At 35.0% G+C, this 23,157-nt stretch overlaps 20 protein-coding genes across 20 annotated transcripts; 10 read left to right on the top strand and 10 right to left on the bottom strand.

The window, feature by feature from the left end:
* Positions 1–60: 60 nt before the first annotated feature.
* HYPBUDRAFT_244199 (uncharacterized protein) lies at positions 61–1,676 on the bottom strand. The gene has a single exon (XM_020223329.1). It carries the CDS (start codon positions 1,480–1,482, stop codon positions 124–126), a length of 1,359 nt encoding a protein of 452 aa, XP_020074383.1. The 5' UTR covers positions 1,483–1,676; the 3' UTR covers positions 61–123.
* Positions 1,677–1,821: 145 nt separating this feature from the next.
* HYPBUDRAFT_154108 (uncharacterized protein) lies at positions 1,822–2,134 on the top strand. The gene has a single exon (XM_020221899.1). The coding sequence runs from the start codon at positions 1,945–1,947 to the stop codon at positions 2,101–2,103; it is 159 nt and encodes a 52-aa protein (XP_020074382.1). The 5' UTR covers positions 1,822–1,944; the 3' UTR covers positions 2,104–2,134.
* Positions 2,135–2,437: 303 nt separating this feature from the next.
* On the top strand, positions 2,438–4,518 carry HYPBUDRAFT_244194 (kinetochore-associated Ndc80 complex subunit; the record flags this gene model as incomplete). The annotated part of the gene is made up of 1 exon (XM_020223328.1): positions 2,438–4,518. The coding sequence occupies exon 1, from the start codon at positions 2,575–2,577 to the stop codon at positions 4,516–4,518; it is 1,944 nt and encodes a 647-aa protein (XP_020074381.1). The 5' UTR covers positions 2,438–2,574.
* A 44-nt stretch (positions 4,519–4,562) lies between these two features.
* HYPBUDRAFT_163544 (mitochondrial 54S ribosomal protein mL58) lies at positions 4,563–5,531 on the bottom strand (the record flags this gene model as incomplete). The annotated part of the gene is made up of 2 exons (XM_020222624.1): positions 4,563–5,081; positions 5,508–5,531. 2 exons carry the CDS (start codon positions 5,529–5,531, stop codon positions 4,563–4,565), a joined length of 543 nt encoding a protein of 180 aa, XP_020074380.1.
* Positions 5,532–5,572: 41 nt separating this feature from the next.
* Positions 5,573–5,904, top strand: HYPBUDRAFT_154107 (uncharacterized protein). Its single transcript, XM_020221898.1, has one exon. It carries the CDS (start codon positions 5,598–5,600, stop codon positions 5,754–5,756), a length of 159 nt encoding a protein of 52 aa, XP_020074379.1. The 5' UTR covers positions 5,573–5,597; the 3' UTR covers positions 5,757–5,904.
* An 810-nt stretch (positions 5,905–6,714) lies between these two features.
* Positions 6,715–7,797, top strand: PGA34 (Pga34p; the record flags this gene model as incomplete). The annotated part of the gene is made up of 1 exon (XM_020221897.1): positions 6,715–7,797. A coding segment is annotated over exon 1 (808 nt), but the record flags the coding sequence as incomplete, so codon positions are not given.
* Positions 7,798–8,560: 763 nt separating this feature from the next.
* Positions 8,561–10,312, bottom strand: INN1 (Inn1p; the record flags this gene model as incomplete). The annotated part of the gene is made up of 2 exons (XM_020219884.1): positions 8,561–9,579; positions 9,631–10,312. The coding sequence occupies 2 exons, from the start codon at positions 10,310–10,312 to the stop codon at positions 8,561–8,563; spliced, it is 1,701 nt and encodes a 566-aa protein (XP_020074377.1).
* Positions 10,313–10,814: 502 nt separating this feature from the next.
* On the top strand, positions 10,815–11,495 carry RPC31 (DNA-directed RNA polymerase III subunit; the record flags this gene model as incomplete). Its single annotated transcript, XM_020219049.1, has 1 exon — positions 10,815–11,495. A coding segment is annotated over one exon (681 nt), but the record flags the coding sequence as incomplete, so codon positions are not given.
* Positions 11,496–11,597: 102 nt separating this feature from the next.
* On the bottom strand, positions 11,598–13,169 carry RRP9 (Rrp9p; the record flags this gene model as incomplete). Its single annotated transcript, XM_020219543.1, has 1 exon — positions 11,598–13,169. One exon carries the CDS (start codon positions 13,167–13,169, stop codon positions 11,598–11,600), a length of 1,572 nt encoding a protein of 523 aa, XP_020074375.1.
* A 211-nt stretch (positions 13,170–13,380) lies between these two features.
* HYPBUDRAFT_150671 (uncharacterized protein) lies at positions 13,381–14,013 on the top strand (the record flags this gene model as incomplete). Its single annotated transcript, XM_020220295.1, has 1 exon — positions 13,381–14,013. The coding sequence occupies one exon, from the start codon at positions 13,381–13,383 to the stop codon at positions 14,011–14,013; it is 633 nt and encodes a 210-aa protein (XP_020074374.1).
* Positions 14,014–14,070: 57 nt separating this feature from the next.
* HYPBUDRAFT_158816 (uncharacterized protein) lies at positions 14,071–14,445 on the bottom strand (the record flags this gene model as incomplete). The annotated part of the gene is made up of 1 exon (XM_020222404.1): positions 14,071–14,445. The coding sequence occupies one exon, from the start codon at positions 14,443–14,445 to the stop codon at positions 14,071–14,073; it is 375 nt and encodes a 124-aa protein (XP_020074373.1).
* An 83-nt stretch (positions 14,446–14,528) lies between these two features.
* Positions 14,529–15,501, bottom strand: HYPBUDRAFT_144512 (uncharacterized protein). The gene has a single exon (XM_020219883.1). It carries the CDS (start codon positions 15,325–15,327, stop codon positions 14,587–14,589), a length of 741 nt encoding a protein of 246 aa, XP_020074372.1. The 5' UTR covers positions 15,328–15,501; the 3' UTR covers positions 14,529–14,586.
* A 24-nt stretch (positions 15,502–15,525) lies between these two features.
* Positions 15,526–16,046, top strand: HYPBUDRAFT_158814 (Sm-like protein; the record flags this gene model as incomplete). The annotated part of the gene is made up of 3 exons (XM_020222403.1): positions 15,526–15,572; positions 15,647–15,846; positions 15,901–16,046. The coding sequence occupies 3 exons, from the start codon at positions 15,526–15,528 to the stop codon at positions 16,044–16,046; spliced, it is 393 nt and encodes a 130-aa protein (XP_020074371.1).
* A 176-nt stretch (positions 16,047–16,222) lies between these two features.
* Positions 16,223–16,898, top strand: FUR1 (uracil phosphoribosyltransferase; the record flags this gene model as incomplete). The annotated part of the gene is made up of 1 exon (XM_020222821.1): positions 16,223–16,898. One exon carries the CDS (start codon positions 16,223–16,225, stop codon positions 16,877–16,879), a length of 657 nt encoding a protein of 218 aa, XP_020074370.1. The 3' UTR covers positions 16,880–16,898.
* Positions 16,899–16,921: 23 nt separating this feature from the next.
* ARP1 (actin-related protein 1) lies at positions 16,922–18,172 on the bottom strand (the record flags this gene model as incomplete). The annotated part of the gene is made up of 1 exon (XM_020223720.1): positions 16,922–18,172. One exon carries the CDS (start codon positions 18,170–18,172, stop codon positions 16,922–16,924), a length of 1,251 nt encoding a protein of 416 aa, XP_020074369.1.
* Positions 18,173–18,327: 155 nt separating this feature from the next.
* On the top strand, positions 18,328–18,828 carry HYPBUDRAFT_163535 (uncharacterized protein; the record flags this gene model as incomplete). Its single annotated transcript, XM_020222623.1, has 1 exon — positions 18,328–18,828. One exon carries the CDS (start codon positions 18,328–18,330, stop codon positions 18,826–18,828), a length of 501 nt encoding a protein of 166 aa, XP_020074368.1.
* Positions 18,829–18,845: 17 nt separating this feature from the next.
* RPO26 (DNA-directed RNA polymerase core subunit) lies at positions 18,846–19,404 on the bottom strand. The gene has a single exon (XM_020221896.1). It carries the CDS (start codon positions 19,367–19,369, stop codon positions 18,905–18,907), a length of 465 nt encoding a protein of 154 aa, XP_020074367.1. The 5' UTR covers positions 19,370–19,404; the 3' UTR covers positions 18,846–18,904.
* A 288-nt stretch (positions 19,405–19,692) lies between these two features.
* Positions 19,693–20,823, bottom strand: QCR2 (ubiquinol--cytochrome-c reductase subunit 2; the record flags this gene model as incomplete). Its single annotated transcript, XM_020219027.1, has 1 exon — positions 19,693–20,823. The coding sequence occupies one exon, from the start codon at positions 20,821–20,823 to the stop codon at positions 19,693–19,695; it is 1,131 nt and encodes a 376-aa protein (XP_020074366.1).
* A 191-nt stretch (positions 20,824–21,014) lies between these two features.
* HYPBUDRAFT_154101 (GPI-anchor transamidase subunit) lies at positions 21,015–22,368 on the bottom strand. Its single transcript, XM_020221895.1, has one exon. The coding sequence runs from the start codon at positions 22,331–22,333 to the stop codon at positions 21,056–21,058; it is 1,278 nt and encodes a 425-aa protein (XP_020074365.1). The 5' UTR covers positions 22,334–22,368; the 3' UTR covers positions 21,015–21,055.
* A 78-nt stretch (positions 22,369–22,446) lies between these two features.
* HYPBUDRAFT_129633 (mRNA splicing protein) lies at positions 22,447–23,075 on the top strand. Its single transcript, XM_020219410.1, has 2 exons — positions 22,447–22,540; positions 22,592–23,075. The coding sequence occupies exons 1-2, from the start codon at positions 22,532–22,534 to the stop codon at positions 22,853–22,855; spliced, it is 273 nt and encodes a 90-aa protein (XP_020074364.1). The 5' UTR covers positions 22,447–22,531; the 3' UTR covers positions 22,856–23,075.
* Positions 23,076–23,157: the final 82 nt, after the last annotated feature.

The following is a 23,157-nucleotide window of genomic DNA, read 5'->3' as shown; positions in this document are numbered from 1 at the left end:
CTAAAAAACAAAAAAAAAAAAAAAAAATTCTATATTTCTATCAATACATTCGTAATTGTCAGTATATTCGTAGTCAGTATATTCGTAATTTCATTAATGTTCATAAGGCATTCCATTCAATCATCAAATTGTAGAATCATGATCGTCATCAGTACCTTCATCTTCTTCTATATCGGTAGCATCATTATCATCAATAACTTGAGTAGTTCTTCTAGTAGCACCATGAATTAAACCGGTTATAGGAGGTAACGTAGGAGGTAATTGAGGACTAGCCACCGAAGAAGATCTTGAAGAAGAGGGAGTTTGTTGTTTTTTAACTTGACTCTTATTAAAATTTAGGGATTGAGGAGAAGATAATGACATCAACGAAAGAACTGCGTCCTGTTCATTATTCAAAGAAGTATTATTTGATTTTGGAGTTGAAATATTTTCTTTTGGATTTAAAGCCATATTTAAAGAAGGGAGTTTAACCGAAGGCTGGTTTTTTGAACTCAGTGAAGGAGGAGTATTTGGAGATGCTACCGTTGGTAACACTATAGCTGGTTCATTCAAAGATTGGAAAGATTTTCTTTTTGGACTTGAATTTGAACTAAAAGATTTTGATTTTCTTCTTTGTTGTCTTGATAAAGCTGCCAACAAAGCATTTTGAGCACTTAATTCTTCATCAGGACTTGGTAGGATAATTCTTTCTTCGTGATCATTTACTAATACAGGAGATTGTTTTAAGGAACCTTCGGGATGATTTCTTTGAGAATTTGGTTGAATTGTTGCTTCTTGAAATAAAGTTTGACGAGCACCATCAAATTTAGAATACTGACTAAAAGTAGGAGAACTTTTAGGTAAGGGACTTTGTTGTAGAGTTTGTAAATTTAAATTAGCCTTTTGAACCGACAATGAAGGAGACCATTTTTCATTCATTGAAGGTTTTAATTTTTTAGTTGGAGATTGTTCATTATTATTAAGATTCAAAGATAAATCAGTAAAAGTTAAAGAAGTAGGTCTTTCCTTTGTAGTTGAATCATTTTGTAATTTATCAAAAGCTGAACTTAATCTGTTTTTAATCTTAGAACTTATTTCATTCAAATCTTCTTTACTATCATCATTAGTAAATAATTTTTTACCAGGACTGAAAAATTGAGGTGTTTTTTGAAATTTTGATTTTGGATGCTCTTCATCATCGGAATCGTATCCAGTGTGTCTTGGTGTTTTCAATAAGTTGGATGAATATGGGGATGGGACGTTGGTCGTAGTATTATTATTGGTATTTAATTTATAATCAGGGGATTTAAATGAACCACTACTAGAACGTTTCAATGATGGTGAAAATGGTACCGATTCACTATTTTGATCAGGAGTTTTAAGATAAGTCCCCAGTAATCTTTTAGACCTTGTTTTGGAAGGAGGAGTTGCTGGTGCATTCAACTTAACTCCCTTTGGAAGTTTGGGCAGAGATATTGGTGTTGTTGGTTTACCACTACTCATATTTCTATTTAACTGCAACTTTATTATAAAATACTGACAAGAATCAACCGTTTTATAAATTATCAAATTTTATCAAATTAAAGCCAACAAAGTCGTACCTACTGTTGAAATTCTCAATATTAACTTTAAACAAGTAGCTGAAACAAGTAGTAGTCAAACTGAGTAGCTCCTTGTATAGCTGGTCAATTTTTTCCTCTGTTTCCCTTATATTTTCTGTTTATTTATGTGTCTTAACAAAAACAAAGAACGAACAAGTAAAAAAACCAAAAAAAAAAAAAAAAAAATAGACATTTTGTTTTCAGTTTGGCTTGTTTTGGTTGAAATTCAAAGTTAAAGGGTAACCTTCTCAACCTTTCATTCATTGAAACTCTTTCACTTGTACTTTTCGCTCGATATACGCTGCAGAATACTAAGTTACCACTAGCAATGCATGGTACCCTAGTTTAACTATCTGCCCAGTCCATGTTGGATGCTCAACTGGCACTGAAAGACTCAACAATCTCAACTATACGCAAACTACAATCTATACGTATACGCAAACTGCCATCTATACGCAAACTTTACGCAGGGACCCTATTGCAACCACTTGAACCCCCATCTCCTGGAATGAAATTCCCCTAGAGTTAATCTTGTTAATGTAATTTTGTAATTTCTGTTTCCAGGTGTTCCACAAGATTTCACTCTAATTTGCTTCTTCGATGATGCGAGGAACTTTTTTCCCGCAGGGATTTTTGCGTGTCAATTCCGACCTCACCACCACCCTCGGATATGTGCATCACACCCGTACACCACCGAAGGGGCGTGCTTGAACCGTTTTATAAAAAAACAAAACACCCAAGCACCAACAAATACGTGGACGTACCAATTATGCAAAACACACCCGTGCACCACCACAAAGAGGGAAAACTAGTATCAAAACAAAAACAAATAGACGCCAGAGATCAATCCTTCAACTCTTCTGTTTCATACAATTACCAAGGAGACCCACTTGATAAAGAGCCCACAGATCCTCAAAGCAGCGTTCCTTCAGTTCTCGCAATTCCAGATCGGTATTCCAGGAAATAGTTTGTCTTTGTTCAGCATCAACGAGAGATGAGCGAAACTCCAATATTATCATCGGTTCGAAGGACCAGTAAACGGCTTTCAATGGCAGGAGCAACAAGAGCAAGTCTTAATGGACCACTTCGATCGAGCGGTCTATTTGATTCAATAGTCAATTCAAATAACTCTAATGGTTCTGCCAAAAGATCAATACTACTATCTACCCCTGCTAATGGTAATAAGAGAAGACGTAGCTCGATATATCATCAACAGTCCCATCCACCGTCACTGCAATCATCTGCCAATGTCCAATCATCAGTAAATGCCCCATCCTCCCAACAAGCATCATCACAAGTTCAATTACAACAGCAACAACAGCAACCACTGTCGGGTTATAGAACAGATCCCCGTCCGTTAAGAGATAAGAATTATCAAGCATTAATACAACAAGAAATATATGATTTTTTATCGAAAAATCGATTTGAATTGGAAATGAATCATACTTTAACAACAAGAACTCTAAGACAACCAACTCAAAAAGATTTTGTATTAATATTTCAATTTTTATATGGGAAATTAGATCCGAATTATAAATTTACAAAATCAATTCAAACCGAAGTTACTAATGTATTGAAAATGTTAAATTATCCATATTTAGACGGTATCAATCGTTCCCAAATAACTGCAGTTGGAGGATCCAATTGGCCAGCTATCTTAGGAATGTTATATTGGTTAGTAAAAGTTAATTTAAGTTTTTTAAATATTAATGATGATGAATTAATGTTACCAGATGATCCATTAGATGTGATTTATGTTAAAAATACAACTAAAGCATATCAGTTATATATTAATCAAGAAGATTTGTCAAATATAACTAATCAAATGAATGACGATTTAAAAATTGCTAATGAAAAATTGATTGATATTATAAATAATTTAAATTCAAATAATCAAGATTTATTAAAAGAATATGAAGAATTAAATTTTAAAATTGAAGAATTGAAAACGAGCGAAGATAAATCAAAAGCATTAGAAAGTGATTTAATTAAATTTCAAGCATATTTAGAAACAATGGAATCAAGAAAATTAAAATGGTCAGAAATATTAAATAAAATTCAATTAGAAATAAACAATTGTGAAGAAGATTTGTCAAAACTTAATGAAGAGAAAAAAGATATTGAATCAAAATTAATAAATAAAGGATTTACAATTAATGATATTGATAATTTGAATAATGAAAGAGATAAGATATCAAAATTAATTGATAATTTATCAAATAAATTTGAAGATTTGAAAAATAAATTAAATTCAAAAGATATTGAATTAAATAAAAATTATCAAAGTTTAGATAATTTCATTAAACAATATAATAATACAATTTACAAAATACCATCAATTAACTACAATTTTGAAATTCAATTAAATGAAGGGATTTTAAGCGATGATAATTTCTTGACAATTTTTTTCAAACCAAATGATATTATTAATAAGACTTTAAAAGATGAAAAAATTGAATTATTAAAATTCAGATCCCAATTGAATAATAAAATCCATCAAGATCAAGATGACGTTATTAAATTACAAGAACAAGGAGATCTAATTTCTGAAACTATATTAGAACAACGAGAATCCATTGAAAATTTAGAAGCCAAATTAAATGCCAATAAAATTACTTATGATGAAATATATGAAACAATGATTAGCGATACTACTGCTTATTCACTGCAAATTGAAAAATTGGATCGCGAATTGAGATCAATTAAAATTAATACTAACCAAGGTATTATTGAGATTGAAAATAATTTACAAAATTTATCAATTGAATTTGACGAATTAAATCACGAAATTTTTAAACAAAAATCAATTTTACATGATAAAATTCAAAAAATTATTGAATTTATTATAAATTTTAAAATTAATATTCAATCGAATTTAGAAAATTTGGATGATTTAATAACTGAAGAATTAAAAATTGAACAAAATAAAAAAATTTAATACGTTTTATTTACAGATTCTTTTATATAGATAATATATACACACTAATATTCATTTCTTAATGATAATTGATTTCTTTTAACTCTATCCAATCTTGCTTGTAATTTATGATCGTGCCATTTCAATTTTTCTTCTTGCAAATTTCTTAAATCATATTTTTGTTTCATTTCACTAACTCCACTTATAACATTAACTTTATATTTAGGTAATTCAAACTTCTTTGCTAAGGTCGATATGGTCCATTTAATTGGATCTTCGTTTCTTAATTCAATAATTTGTTTGACAATTTCTGGTGTAATTTCATAAGTTTTTTCTTTATTATAACCATGGATTAAAGGCATATCGTTTAATTCTTCGATACTGTATGTCTTATGTTTGACACTGTTGATTGTGCGTCTTGGATCATTGGCCGGCAAGAAAGCCTTAGGTGTTTTCTTCAAATTAGGTGCTGATTGTGATGGGTTATGTATGAGTCCTTGGTTTAAAGTAGGATGAGGTTTGAAGTTAAAGGTTGATCTCTCAGCATTATACTTGTTTCTTGGTTTGGAAACATATGGAATCTCCTTCAAGCACAGTCTGGATGTAGAAAAACTACGTATGGTTGACTTATACATGGTTATTGGCTATCAGATTCAAGTTAAGGATTTGAAGACGGTGAAAAATTTAAAAGAAAGAAAAAAAAAAAAGGTCAAGTGAAAAATATCAAAAGTGTCGTGTGAGAGACAAGAAGATAAAACACCGGTACACCAAACGAATGTACGGAGGTTGAGAATGTACGGGTGTAAATCGAGTTGGAGAAATGTCAATATACCATCTTACAAATAAAGAAGGAGCAATACTCGAATGGGCCTGAAATAGAATTAAGTGGAAAGTGAAATAGAGTTAGGTTGCTGTTTCTTGGGGAGCTGAAGTTGAAAGTTTTACATGAATAGGCCATGTCAGCTCTTGCAAAAGCAGTTTCCAATGACCTTCTATAGTAGTCGTCCCACAATCGAGGGTTTGTTTCGCAACATCAGTCAAAATTGAGTAGAAGAAGGCCCAAAGGATAGACCCCTTTCCATATCAGGAACCATGATTCCATGAGGATGTTCATACTACAATGTAGGGAACGCGTAGACGTGTTAGATTGTTGCACTTTGCACATTCACTTTGTTGTATCCATTGATGGTCATTTGCAACAAATTGTTTACGCAACTAGTTTAATTCGTGCACCGCAAACAATCACACGACTCGACTAGAAAAACTCAAAACCCATCTTCAATACAAATTAATACGATTTCATAATACTTTGAAGTAGCCCTGATGGTGAATCAGGGCTAATTGAGTAGACCCTTACCAACTTTCAATATTCTCAACAAATCATTCTACCCAATTCTTCAATGTAACCCAGTACTCGTCTAATCGAATACCTGAAATTGGCCGAACGTGGGAAAATGTTGGAGTTTTAAATCTTTTCGAATATACGACCCAATAGGTATTGGCTCGTGTAAATTCACACCCTTTGCATTGATTAGACGAGAATAATCTAAACTTGAGCCAATACCTTTTCTAGTATTTATCAAACAATTACAATAGAACACGAATTACGTTGGCAGATTCCTCGATCAAAATCCATTTCTCCAAATCAGGAAGCCACATTTCCTTCTCAAAACCACTGTTCCGGCACACAGCTCATGTCGACTGCACACAAACCCATCGCTCGCTGCACGTGCCTGTTTCTGTTAGGAAACCGTCCCAAAAGGGACGATAAACTCGATGCAGCTCCATGCACTATCCATGCATCTCGCAATGCACCACAATAACTGCTTCAGACAAACGGCTATTGATTATTGTTGATTTATTTTGCTTATTTGTTCGAAAAAAAAACTTCATTGTAGTAGTAGGGAAATCACCAAATTCTGTAATGTTCTTGTAAGTGATAATTCCATTTGATGACACAACCGGTGACTAAATTGTGTATGTACTTTGGGTAGCTTTGAGATGTTTTTTTATTTTTTTTTTTTTATTTTATTTTATTTTTTTTTTTCACTACACAATTGTATTATTCAACTAGAGTATTTTCTGTTTTCTAATTTCCTTATTTTATTTTTTTGTTTTCTATAGGTTATACCCCTTAGTAGATTATCAACAGAAAATTTTTACTTTTAAATTCATGTAGTTCTTGATACTTCTTCTTTTTCTTCTTCTTCTGTTAATAGTTAACTTACTTAGTATTTCCTCACCCTAGTCTTTCCTTTAATTTTTAACTTATTCGTTCGTTATGTTATTTAAATCCGTTATTCCTTTTATTGTTTTAGCTTCTTCTGTTTTGGCTGATGATGATACTACTTCAACTTCAACCATCACTATCACTAAAACTTTATTGACTCCTCAAGAATCTTCTTCCTTAAGTCAAGCTTCTGTTTCCGAAGCTAGTGCCAGTGCTGCCTCCGTCAGTGCTGCTTCTGTGTCTTCCGTCAGTGCTGCTTCTGCCAGTGAAGCTTCTGTTGAAGCTGCTTCTGCCAGTGAGGCTTCTGCTGAAGCTGCTTCTGCTTCTTACCAAGCCAAACTTGCTCATCAAGCTTCTGTTTCTGAAGCCTCTGCAGCCTCTGTTTCTGAAGCTTCTGTTGCTTCCGCTAGTGTTGCTTCCGCTAGTGCTGCTTCAGCCAGTGCAGCCTCCGTTAGTGCAGCCTCTGTTTCTTCGGTTAGTGCCGCTTCTGTTGCCAGTGCTGCTGCTGCCGCTTCTTCTGCTTCTGAAGCGAGTGCCACTGCTTCTCCAACTTTAACTGGTTTCAAAGGTTTGTTAGCTGTTGCTTCTGCTAACTCTTCAAGCTCTTCAGTTGCTCCTTCAACTAAAGCTTCTTATAATACCTCAACCTTATACTCTAACTCAACTTCTCCTAAGACTAGTTCTGCCAAGCTCACTTCTAAAGCTACTTATACTCCAACTACCATTTCTTCCAGTGCCAACACTGAAGCTGATTCTGCTCCTAAAACCGCTGCTAAGAAAGTTTCTTCTTCTTCTGAAGCTGGTGCTGCTAAGAACGGTATTGCTTTAGGTTTAGTTGGTGCCGCTGTTTTTGCTTTAATCTAATCTCTTTAAAGTCCAAGAGTCGTTTCCTTATAATACCCTTTTTTTATTACCTCTTTTGTTTTTACTCTCTTAATTTTTTTACAGTTTTTCCTCTTTTATTAAGACATTTTGGAGTTCTTTTATATATTAAAGAAATAGAATGATTAATAAAAGGAAGAAATTGTTTTTTTTTTTTGTCAAAAGTACCTAACTTTGTTTTTTTGTTTTCTTTCGTTGCCATTTATATTAATAAAGAGTATTGTGGACTCCCTTTCACACATTTTAAATTCCGTCAGTCTTTCCTTCTCTAAACCTTTTCTTAATTCTTTTTGATGCCCTTATGTCTTGATTGATTTTTAATGTTTTAAAATTTTTTTTTTCGATTTTGTCTCTTTATCTTCTTTGGGTTCCACTCTTTGCTTGTTTCACCATTTTGATATTCTCCAACGATTTAGTGGATTGTAATCGATTGAAACCTGCTTAGTTTCTCCTTAATTTAATTCTTTTTGTTAACGTCTTTTTATTCCACGCTGTACTAAATACTCTCTTTCTACTACGACTCATATTTGGAATCTTCTTTGTTTTTTTACTCTTTTAAATATTGTTTAAATGTATTTCAAAGAGTTTTTCATTCTATTCTATGTATCACTAATACAATTGTTGCAAAAAAAAATTGCAACCTTCATTTCTACAGGATCATAATCATGGCGGTGTACGTTTATTTTTTGTTCTTGTTCATAACCTGAACTCCTTATATATCCGTTTTTTTTTTCTTTTCAATCACCGGTGGTTATGGGCTTCTACAGGGTTCTAAGACCGGCATTGGCTCGTAAGCTGCTCAGATAGTTATATTTAGAAGGTGCATAATGTTATGCAAAACATAAAGCACGGTGTTTATTTCAGTTGCAAAGCTGTGCTTAAATTTATCCGTGTAATTAAATATAACTCACTACATCATGACGTAAAACTAGTATATATTTGAAGAAAAGGTCACATCCTATTACCGTTTATGTCTTTCAAGTATTTTTCTTGCTCTAGCACATAATATTCCATTTCAGTTAATCCTTGTGGGATCTTAGGAGGTACATGGGGTTTATTTTCGAACCCATGATTCTCGTCATTCATTGGCATTTTATCAAATATTGAAGGAGAAAACTTGTTTTCATTCCATTTTCCTTCCCCCAAATATCCAGTTTCCTTGGTCCTATAATCAACTCTAACGTCATCAGGTTTCACTTTACCACTCTGTAGTCTACTAATTTTATTGAAATTTTCAGTAGGCACTGGAGCATAGAACTTTGGATCAATATCTTGTCTTTTCTGTGGAGGGGGTGGAGGAGGTAAGGTATTATTGAAATCATCATCGAAAAAGTCATCGTCATCATCGTCATCACCTCCTATATCATTTGCTGAAAATGGGATTGAAGTAGATGGTAAAGGCCCTCCGCTAAGGGAAAGATTATGTAGTTGCTCCGACATTGTTGGAGGTGGTTTACGCAGAGGAGACTTTTTCTTATAATGATCAGATGGTACCGGTGGTGGCGGTGTTATGCTAACAGTATGAGGAGGTGGGATTGGTGGAGAAAAATCAAGGTCATCATTATCAATTCTGTCAGCATAATAAGGAGATCTACCATGAACATCACGTTCTAATTGACTGAAATCATCTTGATCTTGAATATGGGGTTGTCCATAATGATTATCCCTACCATATTCACTTAATGGAGAGATGGACCTGGATCTTGGTTCTGCAGATTCACCATCTTTGACTTGACCCTTCTTCGGACTGGTTAATGGAGAGTTATTTGCACTCCATAAATTTGTAAGCGGTTCTCTGGTTTGAAATCTTTCTTTTAATTTATTAAGTTTGCCAAATCTTTTCAGTTTTGGTGAACCATTATCCACGAATACTTCCTCTTGCAGTTTAGCGTCAACACCATTGTTTTCAGGAGCCGCAGGGGCAGGTAATTTAATATGTTCATGTCCGTTAGCATTGTTTTTAAACATAGCTGATAACTGGCGTGCTCTATCGAGATGGGGATGGGCCGATTCCTCTCCACTGACAAACACATCATCAGCAGCGGTTTTTCCTCGTGATTGGGATGGATGTCTTGGTGGAGGAGGTAGGTTTTTAATGGAGTTACTACTCCCATTACTGTTTCTTAACGGAGAGCGTTGTTGTTGGGCATAGAAAGAGGCTTGAGGTGATAATTGTGGAGTGTAAGATTGATATTCTCCATCAGGATTCAAGCTTACCTTTGGTGGAACCACCGGTGCCTGTGGATAAAAAGTCATTTCTAAATAAATAATCCCAGCTCTTCTATCGTGTAACGTTAAATCATACCATTTATCATAGATATATTTCTCGGTTTGTTTCCCCAGAGGATCACTTTCAACTTTCCTATTTTCTGGATTAAACACAGCAGAGCAATCGATTTCTGCTGCACCAATCGGGGTCGGATCATGCTTTGTCTCATCAAGAACGTCTATCTTCATAATGGGTTTCCTTTCACGAGTTAACTGAAATCTAATCTCGTGAGACCATTCTGGAGTCTGTCCTGCCCTGAAATGAGAATGGGTCTTTTTCGCTGTAGTACCGATCCTCAAAGTAACATATGGGCTTTGTTTATCAAGTTTTCTTCGATTTGGTAAATGTTTAGCTCGACAGACTAATATAACCAAGACTCCATCAGCAGCTTCTGGGGCATAAGTCTCTTCGTCATAAGCAAATGCTTCAGACATGATGATCAATGTAAGTGCAAAAAGCGTCTAGTCACTTCCAACGTACTTTCCTTATATATTTACCAACAGGCGACGTCGTTACGATGTAAATGATGTCTTAAGCTTTCATCTTTTAAGTAAATTTCTATTTTTGAGTCAAAAAGTATCTTCTTAACTTGTTTACATTTCGGTCGTTTGTAGTGATCAAGTGACTTCCGGGACTTACGAGGTAGTCCAAGTCACATGACCGCATTTCCGAGGGGGGAGGAAAATGCTTTTTCGGTGTTTTGTGTAACGAGACATAAAAGAAAATTTGAAAAAAAAAAAAAATCAGAATAGAAAGAGAAATCAAACAAGAAGTAAGTTCTGTTGCATCAGGAAAGGATATAAGATCGAAGTGAAGGTCTTGTACGAGCAGGTATTCTGATCTTTCCGTTTTTCATCGTCTTTTGGAGGAAAGAAATCACATAATTCTTGTGGCACACTGACCAATTTGAGTCCAAGTCATCTCATCGATTAATAGCATTGCATCATGTCTTGGAGATCCAAAGGCTCCGGTAAAGTATTATTACCGTTTGGACTAGATTATTCTGATGTGTTGTCAACTGATTTATCCAAAGAAAAGCCCACGCTACTATTGCCAATTCATGGAGCATTAAGTGAATCGGAAAAATCAATAGCGAAACACCTGATTGCATTTTCAAATTTATTACTAAACGGGCCATTCTATACTGGGTCTTCGACAGATCCTACTACTGAGCAGTCGACGACTGCCCCTGACGGGATACAAAGACATTCAGATAAATATAAAAAAATCAAGAAGATCGGTCGGACAATTGAAGAACATCCATATCAATTAGAACTATTCCCAGACGAATTGTATTCAGTTATGGGTATATCTAATAAACAGAAGAAGAAGTTGTTGTCATTATCGTCATACAAAGCCGACGGTGGGTTGAAGGAGTTTAATGTTAATCAACCTGAGGATCAAACTGAATCGATGTTGGAAAAATTGAAGAGTATGGCTGAAACATTAGATGCTGATCCAAATTCTAATCAACAAAACGAAGAATTGGAAGAAGAGGATGACGCAGAGGATGATTTTGATGATGATGACGATGACGATGATTATAATGCTGAAAAATACTTCGATGATGGTGAAGACGACATGAATGATGAACCTGATGATGAGGCTGCATTTTAAAAATCTACAAAATATAACTAAGAATCTGTCTTTTTTTTTTTTTTTTTTTTTTTTTCAAAATGTAATATATATATAAGTATACAATAAAATACATGAATTAAACTAAATATCAAATGCAAAATGAACAAGACAATTTCTTGCTCCTTGTACTTTACCTAACCATCTACCAAATTTATGTTCTTTACTAATCAATGCATAAATACTGACTTTATTTTCATTTTTGATTTCAGCACTTTTAATATCAACAACAACCCCATTAATATTATTAATTTCTCCAATTAATTTGAAATTTCTTAAACCATCTTGATCTAATTTCCATAATTTTATTGATCCACTATAAGATCCACTTACGAATAAATCACTATATGGAATTGCATGAATACTAGTGATCCAATATGGTTGTCTTTCGGGTATTTGTCTATTAGCTTCATCTTCATTTACTTCAGCGCTTGCTTGATTTGGTTTAAATTGAGGTAATAATCCATGAGCTAACCTTTTAGTAGATAATGGCTTCTTTTTAGCTAATGACCATAACGAAATATTCCCATTATCAGAACCAGTTACAAAATGTGATTCATCCAACATTGTAACTACGTCTATTGAACCTTCTGAATGGAAAGGTAATTCATCATTTTCCTCATCTTGTCCCTTTTTCTTTTTATGTTTTTTCTCAGTTGAATCTCCACCACGGAAGGTAAGTCTTGATTCTTCGGATATTTTCCAAAACATTGCAGTTTTGTCTCTTGATCCAACCGATACACAGGTTTCACGTCCCAAACTACTAATATCACTAATATTATCTTGATGTCCATATAATATTTCCAATTGAGCAAATTGATTAATTGAATAAGTTCTAATTCTTAAATCAGAACATGCTGCATACAATTGATCAGTATTACGACGGAATGTAATTGAATTAACCGATGATCTTGTTTCTAATACTTTAAGACAAGTCAAATTTTCACTTGACCATATGATTAATCTTGCATCATTACCACCAGTAACTACGTACTTCCCATCAGGACTAGTGGCAATACAATTAATTTGGTCCCAATGATGATTTGATTGTGGATTGGAATTTAATTGGAAGTATTGATGCCCACCTCTGGTGTGCTTTATTCTTTGAGGTTTGGCCTTTGATATATTCCATTTGATTAATTCAATATCTTTGGACACAGTAAATAAATATGGATAATTTATCGATAAACTAGTTAAATTCTTAGATCCAATTCTAGTAGTGGTAAATTTACAATCATCAATTTGTGACAAGACTTTGTCACCGATGAATTTATAAATAAAACCTTTATCTTCGGCAACATCCATTTGTAATCTTCTTGAAACAATATCATCATCCATTTCTTGAGCATCAAAGTCATCATCTGCAAAATCATCATTCTTCAAGTTATCTAAATATTGTTTGGCCAATCGTCTTCTTTTATCCGCAGCATTCTCTTGCACAAACTCTTCATCACTAGAAACGTTCTCTTCATCGTATTCTTCTTCATTTCCCTTGCCACCATCGGAATCTGACCCACTTGATATCTCTTCATCGTGCTGGTTTGAGCTTGGTCTGGCTCCTCCGCTCTTGGACTTGCCTTGTCTCACAGTGCTGGTGGTCTTGTTCGAACGCTTTCTTTTCCTCGAAGGATCCGATAAGAATGAATCTCCAGCCATCTTCGTCTCTCTATGTTCGTATCTGGCAGTAGTATATGGAATGATCTTGTACTGTTTTTTAGATTTTTTTCAAAGCTCTTCGCAGAAGACTTTTTTTTTTTCTCTCTCTCCAAATCATCGCGGTGTACGGATGCGCCGGAGATCAAAAACAAAAAAGAAAAATGGATCAAATGAAAAACAGAGGAGTTCGATTAAAAGACTTTATTCGATGATGGCCGTTGACATTGCTCTAATACAGAAGCAAATCGAAGATCCGCAGGTGTTTTCGTATGTGGAGTTGCTTTACCAAGCTGCGGAGCAATTGAGAGAAGAAGAAGGAGAAGAGAAGGGAAAAGAGGCCAAAATAATCAATACTCTAGAATTGTACTCATTTGGAACGTATAGAGAATATAAGAAGAAAAAACAAGAATATACGATAGAAGGAAGTAGGTCTTTTTTCAAGTTGGTTGAGTTATCTGTGATTTCTGTGGTGAATGATAACATTGGAAGAAGTATAACGTTAAAAGAACTATTAGAAGAATACGAATTCGAAGACGCCATTAAGGAAATGATTAGCGAATATCAAATCGAACAACTTGAATTACCGTTTGTCGATACGACGACAACCGACCCCATACTAATTTTAGAGCTGATTTTAATAGCGATAAAGTATAAAGGTACCATTGACGTGAGAATTGATGAAAAAACCAGTTCCATAGAAGTAATTGCAACTAATACCTTGAGAGATGTATACGACGACCAAAGCTATCAATTGAAAAGTTTATCACTGGATGATATAACTAACAGGTCATTAAGCCGAGCTAAAACAAATCTTTGTAAATGGCTAGATAAATCTTTTACATAAATATAATTGTATCATTTTATATGCAAAAATAAGTATATTACTCTATAAACAAACGCATTACTCTAATAAATCTTCGATGTCTTCATCTTCTGCTGCATCATAGGCTGATTGGTTTCTTTGTCTAAGAACCTCCAATTTTTCTTCTAATAAACTTTGTTGAACTTTGGCATTTTGTCTGGTTTTCTTCCCCCATCCGAAACTGGCAGCCTCCTGTTGTAACTTTTCTTGATGACGCTCTTTTTCCAATCTTTCCTTTTCTGGTTTTTCCGCCTGGTCTCTTTCATCTTGGGCAACTTGCTGTTTAATCAACTTATCTTGGGCATATTTGGTGTAGTATTGACGGAAAATTATGTATACACATACCACCATCAGTAGACGGAGGTACTTGATGAACGTATCTTTCTCCACGTAGTTGAAAATAAACTCAAACATCTTTAATAAAGAAAGACGTAGTAAGAAGCTGTTGTTGGTTTTTCAGCTTTATGATTTTTTTGTCGGGAAATACGGGTGGTGTACGGGCGCTGGGTTTTGGTTTACTGCAAAAATGTATTACTAGCTATTCTGCTAAACAAGCTACAATTCGTCATCGTCACTGGCAAAGGGGTCTTCCTCAGGGAAGTCGCCGACTTCCACCTGTTTTGGTTTCAAGAAGCTACCGTGGTTGTGTCTGGCGTCAAAGTATTTGGTGCCGTCGATCAGACCGTCATTACGGCCCAACGGTTCGTCGAATTCAACCCCAACCCAGATATTCCCGTCCGAGTCGAGCAGTTTGATCTCCCCAACGTACTTGACGGTCCCCAATCTCTGGCCCTGGATGTTGATGACCCTGCATCGGTCACCCACCTTGATATTTTCTGAAATTTTCAAGTTTTCTTGTAATTTTTTTTGCTTTTCAGCTTCAAATTGGGGGTCAAATCTACCCAATTGGTTATCCTTTTTCCATCTTAATACGGTATTGGATTTTTTGGCGTACTCTTCCTCCGATAGTTTGAATCCTTCCACTTGTTCTTCTTCTAATCCTTGCAATTGAGAATCGGGATTGGTGTCAATGACGTGAAGTCGACTGTACGGCCCTATCTCAAACTGCGCCACTCTGATCTGCTCGTCCTGCTCCTTCGAATACTTTTCGTTACTGGAAATGATTCTCTTTTCATCTGATGATGCAATTGGGTAATGCTGGATGATTTGATCTTTGGGCACAATCCCGGTAATCAACTCCAATTTGGTTTTCAAGTAGTGCAAGTCCCACTGGGGGCTGATCCTCCTCTCTGAGGAAGTCAAATCAGACGTGATATATACGCTAATATCACTCATTCTTGAATAAACAAGTAGTTGATGTTTTCGAGTATTCGTGTGTTCTTCACCAAAAATTGAAAAACCCTCAAAAGAAAAAAAAATGGAAACTCACTTCATTACCAGGTTGTTTCGACTTCATTAACAGACTTCATTAATAGATATATATTAAACTTCATTAATAGATACATATTAACAGCTAATTGCAGGAACATCATCATGGAAGGGGTATGTGGAAATCCACCGGAGATTTGTTTCATTCAAGAGTACTAACACCGTTTTAGCAAAGACATCATAACAACCATAACCACCATAATAACTATAATAATAATAATAATAGAAGAAGGTATAACAACAATCACTCCAACAACACGGTCAAACAAGAAGGGCCTAAGAGAGAAGCCATCTTGGACTTGAATAAGTACAAAGACCAGCAAGTCAGAGTCAGATTCATTGGAGGTAGAGAAGTAGTTGGACTGTTGAAAGGATTCGACTCCTTGATGAATTTGGTGTTGGAAGAAGTGGTGGAAACCATAAGGGGTATGTACACTTAAACATGGGGCCTTTGTTCTAATTACTAACTTTTCTATTTAGACCCAGAAGACGACTCGGTATTAACCAGTGAAACAAGACAATTGGGTCTTGTGGTGATCAGAGGACCGGCTTTGTTGACCATTTCTCCCGTCGACGGTACTCAAGTGATTGAGAACCCTTATGCCAACCCAGAAAATGTCGTATGATTAAGTATTATAATAAACTGTATTATACTTGTGTGTATTTATACTGTGTAAGCGTGCCTCTGGTGCACGGGTGCATATAGATAAGCATCTCATCATTTTATGGAAAAAGAAAAAAAAAAACGGCGAAGATCTGAACTTCATCAACTGCTTGATCAACCATTGATAGCCAGCTAGCCATGTCAGTAAGTCAAGAGACCCTGCCAAACGTGATTTTACTTCCTCAGACCAAACAATTGATTGGTTTATACTCGATCATCCGTGATCAAAGAACCAAGCGTGGGGATTTTGTCTTTTACTCAGATAGAATCATCAGATTATTGGTGGAAGAAGGATTAAACCAATTACCAGTGGAAGAAGCCACGATTAAATGTCATGGAGGGTACGAGTACCAAGGGTCCAAGTTCTTGGGTAAGATCTGCGGGGTGTCGATTGTTCGTGCTGGTGAATCAATGGAGATGGGATTAAGAGATTGTTGTAGATCAGTTAGAATTGGTAAGATTTTAATTCAACGTGACGAAGAAACTGCATTACCCAAATTATTTTATGAAAAATTGCCAGAGGATATTAGTGATCGTTATGTTTTCTTATTAGATCCAATGTTAGCCACTGGTGGTAGTGCCATGATGGCAGTTGAAGTATTATTGAGTAGAGGAGTTAAGATGAATCGTATTTTATTTCTAAATTTGTTAGCTGCTCCTGAAGGTATCAAGGCATTCCAAGATAAATACCCTGAAGTTAAGATCATCACCGGTGGTATTGATGAAAAATTGGACGAAAATAAGTATATCGTACCAGGGTTAGGTGATTTTGGTGATAGATATTATTGTATTTAAGATTACGTTATTTTATATTAATGCTGATTATTTCTGTAGGCTCTATAAACATTTTTTATGAACGATTTCGGGATCTTCTGCAAATTCTTGGGATGTAACCCACATTTTCTTGAAAGTTGATAACCCTGCTAAAATTGATCCTCCAATCCAAGTTGAATATTTTCTTTCTGGTGGAGCATATATCTTAACTTTCATTTTGGTTGTTCCTCCTCCCACATTATTCAGATTACTCCATATACTCGATGCACTTTGGTTTTGTTGTTGTGATTTCAATTCTGTTAATAATCGATCTCCGAAATTCTTTATTAATGTGTTACCTCCCGATAATATAATATTTTGAAATAGTGTTGGCCTTAAATCTAAATCAGTTTTATTGATGGCTAAGGATGTTAATTCATGAATACCTGGTGATTCGTTCCCAATTAGTTGAGGATTAAACAAGATTTCTGGTGATCTAAATCTTTCAACTCCTAACTGAAGCGAATGTCCATCAGGTAATTTATAACTAGTAAATAACTCCAGTTCTTGATTAGTTGATGGATTCACATAATGGGTATATGCTGAGCCTGAATATAATTTTTCATCTCTCAAGGGATCTTTGGATATAAAACATGTTTTCTCTTTAATTTGTCTAACAATTTCTAATTCGGAACTACTACTCAATAAAACACCACTCATTCTTCGAATGTTAAATGATAAATGTTCAGTTATATCTCGTCCTGCTATATCCATTCTTTTGATCGAGGTTGGTAACGAAAACCCTTCATAAACCGGAACTATATGGCTGACTCCATCTCCACTATCAATTACTACCCCAGTTGTTCTACCAGATGCATAAAGTGATAAAACGGCTTGAATCGATATATAAACACAAGGGACATTAAATTGCTCAAACAATATCGAACACATCTTATCTCGATTCGACTTGGGATTCAATGGTGCTTCTGTTATAAGCAAGGGATGTTCTTCTGAATTGGTTTGTAAATCATGAACATACGTATGGTACCATAACTTCTCCATATCATCCCAATTATTCACTATACCGTGTTCAATTGGATAGCTTAAACTTAATAAACCCCGGTTCTGCTGGGCCATATTCCCAATAAACGTTTCTTCCTTATTAGAATCATCACCAGTCAATACTGATCCGGCCATTATCTTTTGATATTTGGGTCTACCAATTATTGCCGAGGAGTAAGTTTTGGGTTTGTCTTCACCAGCAAAACCGGCCTTCAAGTTCCCTGACCCATTGTCTATCACCACAGGCTGATTATAAAGAGTTCCTGAGTCCATTACTTGCAAATAAGAAAGAGTTTGGTTGTTGATCTACGCCAAAACATGAAAAAAAAAAAAAAAAAATGAAAATGAAAATGCGTGTTGTTTACATATTTCAATCAAAACGAGATAATCTACAACTTCAATCAAGTATTCCTTATAACTTGATAACGATGTCAGCACTTAATACCCTTTCGAACGGACAGAAAGCACAGTTGAGGAATGCGTTCACCTTAATAGACGGGGAATCACGAGACTCCAGCATCACCAAAGCAGATTTAATATCGTTATATAAGACATTAGAATTGAAAGTGCCGGATGATGATAGCTTGAAAGAGATGCTAACCATTGATGGAGAATATAAGGAGACCGGGGTTAATTTCACCCAATTTTCCAATATAATGGCTAAAGAATTACAAAAATATGACGATAGAATGACCATATATAATGCATTAAAAGTATTTCTGATTGATTCACATAATCATGAGTTAGTAATTGATGTTGAAGTTTTGAAAGAAGCCTGTTGTTCGGTTCAACTAGGAGAACTTGGTTCTGGTGACAATCGATTATCGAGACAGGCATTTGACCAGTTAGTGGAAGGATTTGTTAAAGAACAGATTGATGGAACCAAATTATTCACTGCTTCCAAATGGTTAGATGCTTACATTGATTAAAATGAAAGTATATATTAAAGTAATGTACAAGTAATCTTTTATATATTTTGCTAATGCATAATGAATTGAAATAAATTTAATGATCAATGATTAATTCATCACACCCCCAATCTTCGTAAGATCCGTCAGGCAAATATCTTCTAACAACCAAAGGAATCTTTCTTTGGGCCAATTCTTTCATAGAAATTTGTAATGGATCGGTTTCACCTTCAATATCAACTAAAACTGGCGCATTAAGACTTATTTGTAATGCTCTGGTCCCCAATATTCTAGCTCTTTCATATTTGGTCATGTATGGGGTGGTGGTACGTTCTGATTTCGGCACGGCCAACTCCTTGGCGGTCTTGACTCTTGGTTGTGACTCTTCTGGTCCAAACCCACCGTTAACAATAGTTTTACCATCAGCTGTTTTCATTTCAACATCACCGCCATTTTGTTCCTCAGCTGGCTCATTAAATTCATCCTCAGAAAAATGATCTGGTTGGTCGAAGTCTTCGAAGTTTTCTGGACCATCGTTATAAGCTTCTTCGGCGTCAGACATGTTTAATTGTTTGGTTATAGAGTAAAGACAAGCTTAAAGGTTATCTCATCAACTTCTTCGATTTTTTTTTTTTTTTTCTTTTCATCGTAAAATTGAGGTGTGCCACGACTGGCCCTACAAACATCAACCATTACAATAAATATATATATATATTACGATTTAGAAAGACAAAAGAATATAGAGTAAGATAGAAGAATCTTAGGTGGAGGGAAAGGTTTATGTATAGTCGGAAGAGTGTAACATCTTTTACACTCTTGTTTTTTAGTGATCGTTAGTGTATTATGCACAGGGGAATAGTTATATGACTACTTTTATTAATTGGTTTATAATTCGTTAGCATATGGTAAGACATCGGTGTTACCAACGGCAACGTAGTTGAAATTATCAACTTTAGCTGGTTGTTGAGCAGAAGCTTCGGAGACTTTAACATCATGAGGGAATTCAAAAGAGTCTTGTAAAGCAAGAACTAATTGGGCAGCTTTAACTGAATCAGCTAATTGAGAAGAAGTAACTGATTGGACAATTTGTTTGGCAGATCTGATACCATCAGCGACAACTTGAGCATCGGAGTTAGAAACAGAGACAACGAATAAACCAGCATCTTGATATTTGAATAATTGAGAATCAGCACCAGGAATTTTAGATAATGGAGAAACAACCCCTTGTAAAACAGAATTACCAATCGAAGCAGATAAAACTTCATATTTAGCAAAGTCAGCTTTAGCAACTGGAACACCAATGATGGCAACGTTTTCACCGTTTGATCTAATTCTTGACTCTTGACCTTGGAAAGTAGCGGTTTCAACTGGAGTTGAAGAACCAGATTTAAGTTCAGAGAATGAAGTTTCACCAATAAATTTAGTTAAATCTTCTTTATTAACACCAGAAGCAACCAAGTTAATATTGTTAACATTGTAAACTTCAGTAGCGTATTGTTGAATATCTTCAACTGAAATTTTACTTAAACCATCATAATATAATGGTTTACCATAACCTCTTCTGAAAGTTAATTCATGTAAAGCTTCTAAAGCAACAAAGTTATTGGATTTAATTGCTTCTTGGTATTCAGCTTTAGCAACTGGTAAAACAGTTTCATTAAGTTCATGTGGTCTGAAAGAAGTTTTGGTTAAAACATTACCAAGAGCTTCAACAAAGTATGGTAAGTCTTCTCTTAAAAATGAAGTATTTAAAATAATTGCATCTCTAGTAACATTAGTATTATATCTAGCACCTAATAATTCACTTTCTCTAGTGAATCTTAAAGCAGATTTAACTTCAGTATTTAAAAAATTATATTTAGATAATAAATGGGCAATACCTGATTTACCATTTTTTGAACCAGCGTTATTAACAACAACTGAAAGAGTTGATAAATTACCTGGAGCTTCTCTTGAAAGAACCTTGACGGATTGTGCAGCAGTGCTGTATGAACGAGCGGAAACACGAGATAACATTATGTCCTTGAAGTTATGTTTATAAATGTGATATCAATCTAATGGTATTTACTTAAAAAAAAATATTACTGAAAAATTCACCAAATAATCATTTTTTCATTATTTCTCGACTGTTGATTGGTTTACACCGCTCAGATGTCTGGTGCACGGGTGTTGTTCAAGTCACGTGCATCTCACGTGATCGTATATGTACCGGTCTAGAAAATGGTGTATTGAATACTATATAAACCTATTAAATTTGGGTTAATCTTAGCTTTTTGCTCTCCAGTTCGGGGATTTGGTTGACCTGGATGTAGTCATAGCTTAAACGGGCCCAAAGGAGATCCATCATTAGCAAGACATGGACGACCCCCCAGATCAAATTGATACTGTAGAAGAAATTACTATTACCATTACCCAAAACAATCCAACAGTAGTAAAAAATTGGAGACAATAATAAGCAAACCAATAGGGTTAAGCCAGTAACCAACATGAATTTACAGTGGGGGATCACCGTAGACTTGAAGATTGGTAATAAAGATAAAATGAACCCCAAGTCACCAATTGTAGGGTATGATTTAGTGAAGCAGATCCAAATCCATGAAAGGACAAAAGCTAAAAAGGAATCACCAATTGGTTTTTCGTGGGGATGCTGGTACAATCTTAGGGTGATCGGAATGATGTAAATGAAAGAGTAGATATTGAAAATACCAATGTAAAATGGAGTGAAAAACTCAAACATTTCAGTGAATAAATACCACCATAATCCTAAATTTGGTGATATCTTATTAAAACTCATAACACTTAGGTAGCATTGACTAATGAATTTAGTATTCCCAGTTATCAAGATTGAACTCCCTAATAAAACACCAATACTCAATATGAAAATAGCAATACTTCTATAGAAAACATTTTTTGATGATTGAGTTTGTGCTAATGCAATTAATGGAATAAGAAGGTAAATTGGCGAAAATGATAAGTAGCTAGCCACTGCTAACGAAATAATCGATCTCGCCAAGTTTTCTTCCACTAATAATTGAACCAAACTTTCGATTATTAAAAACAGCAGGAAAATCAAAGTTGAATGGGACAAATTAGTCAAGATGATCAATGGGTTGAACAAGTAGAAGCTTGCAATCAAATCGTCATTGAATCCAACCACTTTCACGCCCAATCTCTTGCTATTATACTCATTATACCATCTATTTAACTGGATCAATTTCATGGTTATACCAATATCAATCACGGTGTAGATCAAATTAAATACAATTAAACTCATTGTCTTGGGTAAATGTTCATCAACCATATTAAGCAAGATCACCAAAAACGGAGCATGGTGGTTGACACCTCCATCGTATAAGTCGATATTGTTTTGTAAGTAGAAGAAGGCCTCTTGTAACGATTTAAAAGAGTTGATTAAGGTCGATACCTCGATGGTGGATGCTAATTTAAATGGTAGTTGCGGTATCAAAGTGGGTAAAACAAACCTTATGATCCCACCAACCACTAGCACTTGCATCAACTTACTCATCCTGACTTGGTTGGACTTGGCTGACTTCAAAGACGTGTTGGTAATTACGTGTTTGTTGAAAAATGAGATTTTCGAAAAACACCATCGAGCGAAAAACAACTTCATTACTTCATCGCTACTTGTTTTGCTTTACGTTCATCGCTTGTTTTGCTTTACTTCATTCTTTCATAGAGCGCTCCATTGCTAAAGAACCCCATCATGTCTTCGGTACGTACGTCCTACGAGTCTTTGACGAGTTTTCCTACTAACACCCAGCAGTTTCAACCAGTTAACCCGAAACCATTCTTGAAAACTTTGATAAATAAAACAGTCATTGTCAGGTTGAAATGGAATAAAACCGAGTATAAAGGTACTTTGCTTTCAATAGATAACTACATGAACTTGCAATTAGATAACACCTATGAAATTGTTGTTGAAAACAATGAAAGAAAGGAAGAATTGATTGGGGAAATCTTCATTAGATGTAATAACGTTTTGTTCATAAGAGAGGACACCACAAAGATGGAAGTTACCGAGAACTAATTGGCCAATTGAGTCTCCAGCAAGAGAAGTGATAATAGTCAGAGTACAGAGATATCATTACAAGTTCATGAATAGATTTATATCTCATGATGGGTCAGGTGGTAACGTGATACGTAGTCATAAGTCAGATAGCACTGGGTTTAGCACCTACCGGGGCCAGAGACGGTAACCTGGTTACATACACTTGATAGTCTTTATAGTGAATAAATTACATCTTGATCTAAAAGGTTTGTAAATGTTGATAGTCAATGCGAAGTTGGACAAAAATGTGAAGAGAAAAACAGATTTTTCAACATTATAAG

Source organism: Hyphopichia burtonii (genome assembly GCF_001661395.1).
Source record: "Hyphopichia burtonii NRRL Y-1933 unplaced genomic scaffold HYPBUscaffold_8, whole genome shotgun sequence".
In the NCBI taxonomy this organism is placed as follows: domain Eukaryota; kingdom Fungi; phylum Ascomycota; class Pichiomycetes; order Serinales; family Debaryomycetaceae; genus Hyphopichia; species Hyphopichia burtonii.
The sequence above is the reverse complement of the archived record's forward strand: the minus strand, read 5'-3'. Positions and strand labels throughout refer to the sequence as shown.

Coding starts and splice junctions, on each gene's coding strand:
- HYPBUDRAFT_244199 (XM_020223329.1), bottom strand. CDS start 1,482: ATGAGTAGTGGTAAACCAACAACACCAATATCTCTGCCCAAACTTCCA.
- HYPBUDRAFT_154108 (XM_020221899.1), top strand. CDS start 1,945: ATGTTGGATGCTCAACTGGCACTGAAAGACTCAACAATCTCAACTATA.
- HYPBUDRAFT_154107 (XM_020221898.1), top strand. CDS start 5,598: ATGAGGATGTTCATACTACAATGTAGGGAACGCGTAGACGTGTTAGAT.
- HYPBUDRAFT_144512 (XM_020219883.1), bottom strand. CDS start 15,327: ATGAGTGATATTAGCGTATATATCACGTCTGATTTGACTTCCTCAGAG.
- RPO26 (XM_020221896.1), bottom strand. CDS start 19,369: ATGTCTGACGCCGAAGAAGCTTATAACGATGGTCCAGAAAACTTCGAA.
- HYPBUDRAFT_154101 (XM_020221895.1), bottom strand. CDS start 22,333: ATGAGTAAGTTGATGCAAGTGCTAGTGGTTGGTGGGATCATAAGGTTT.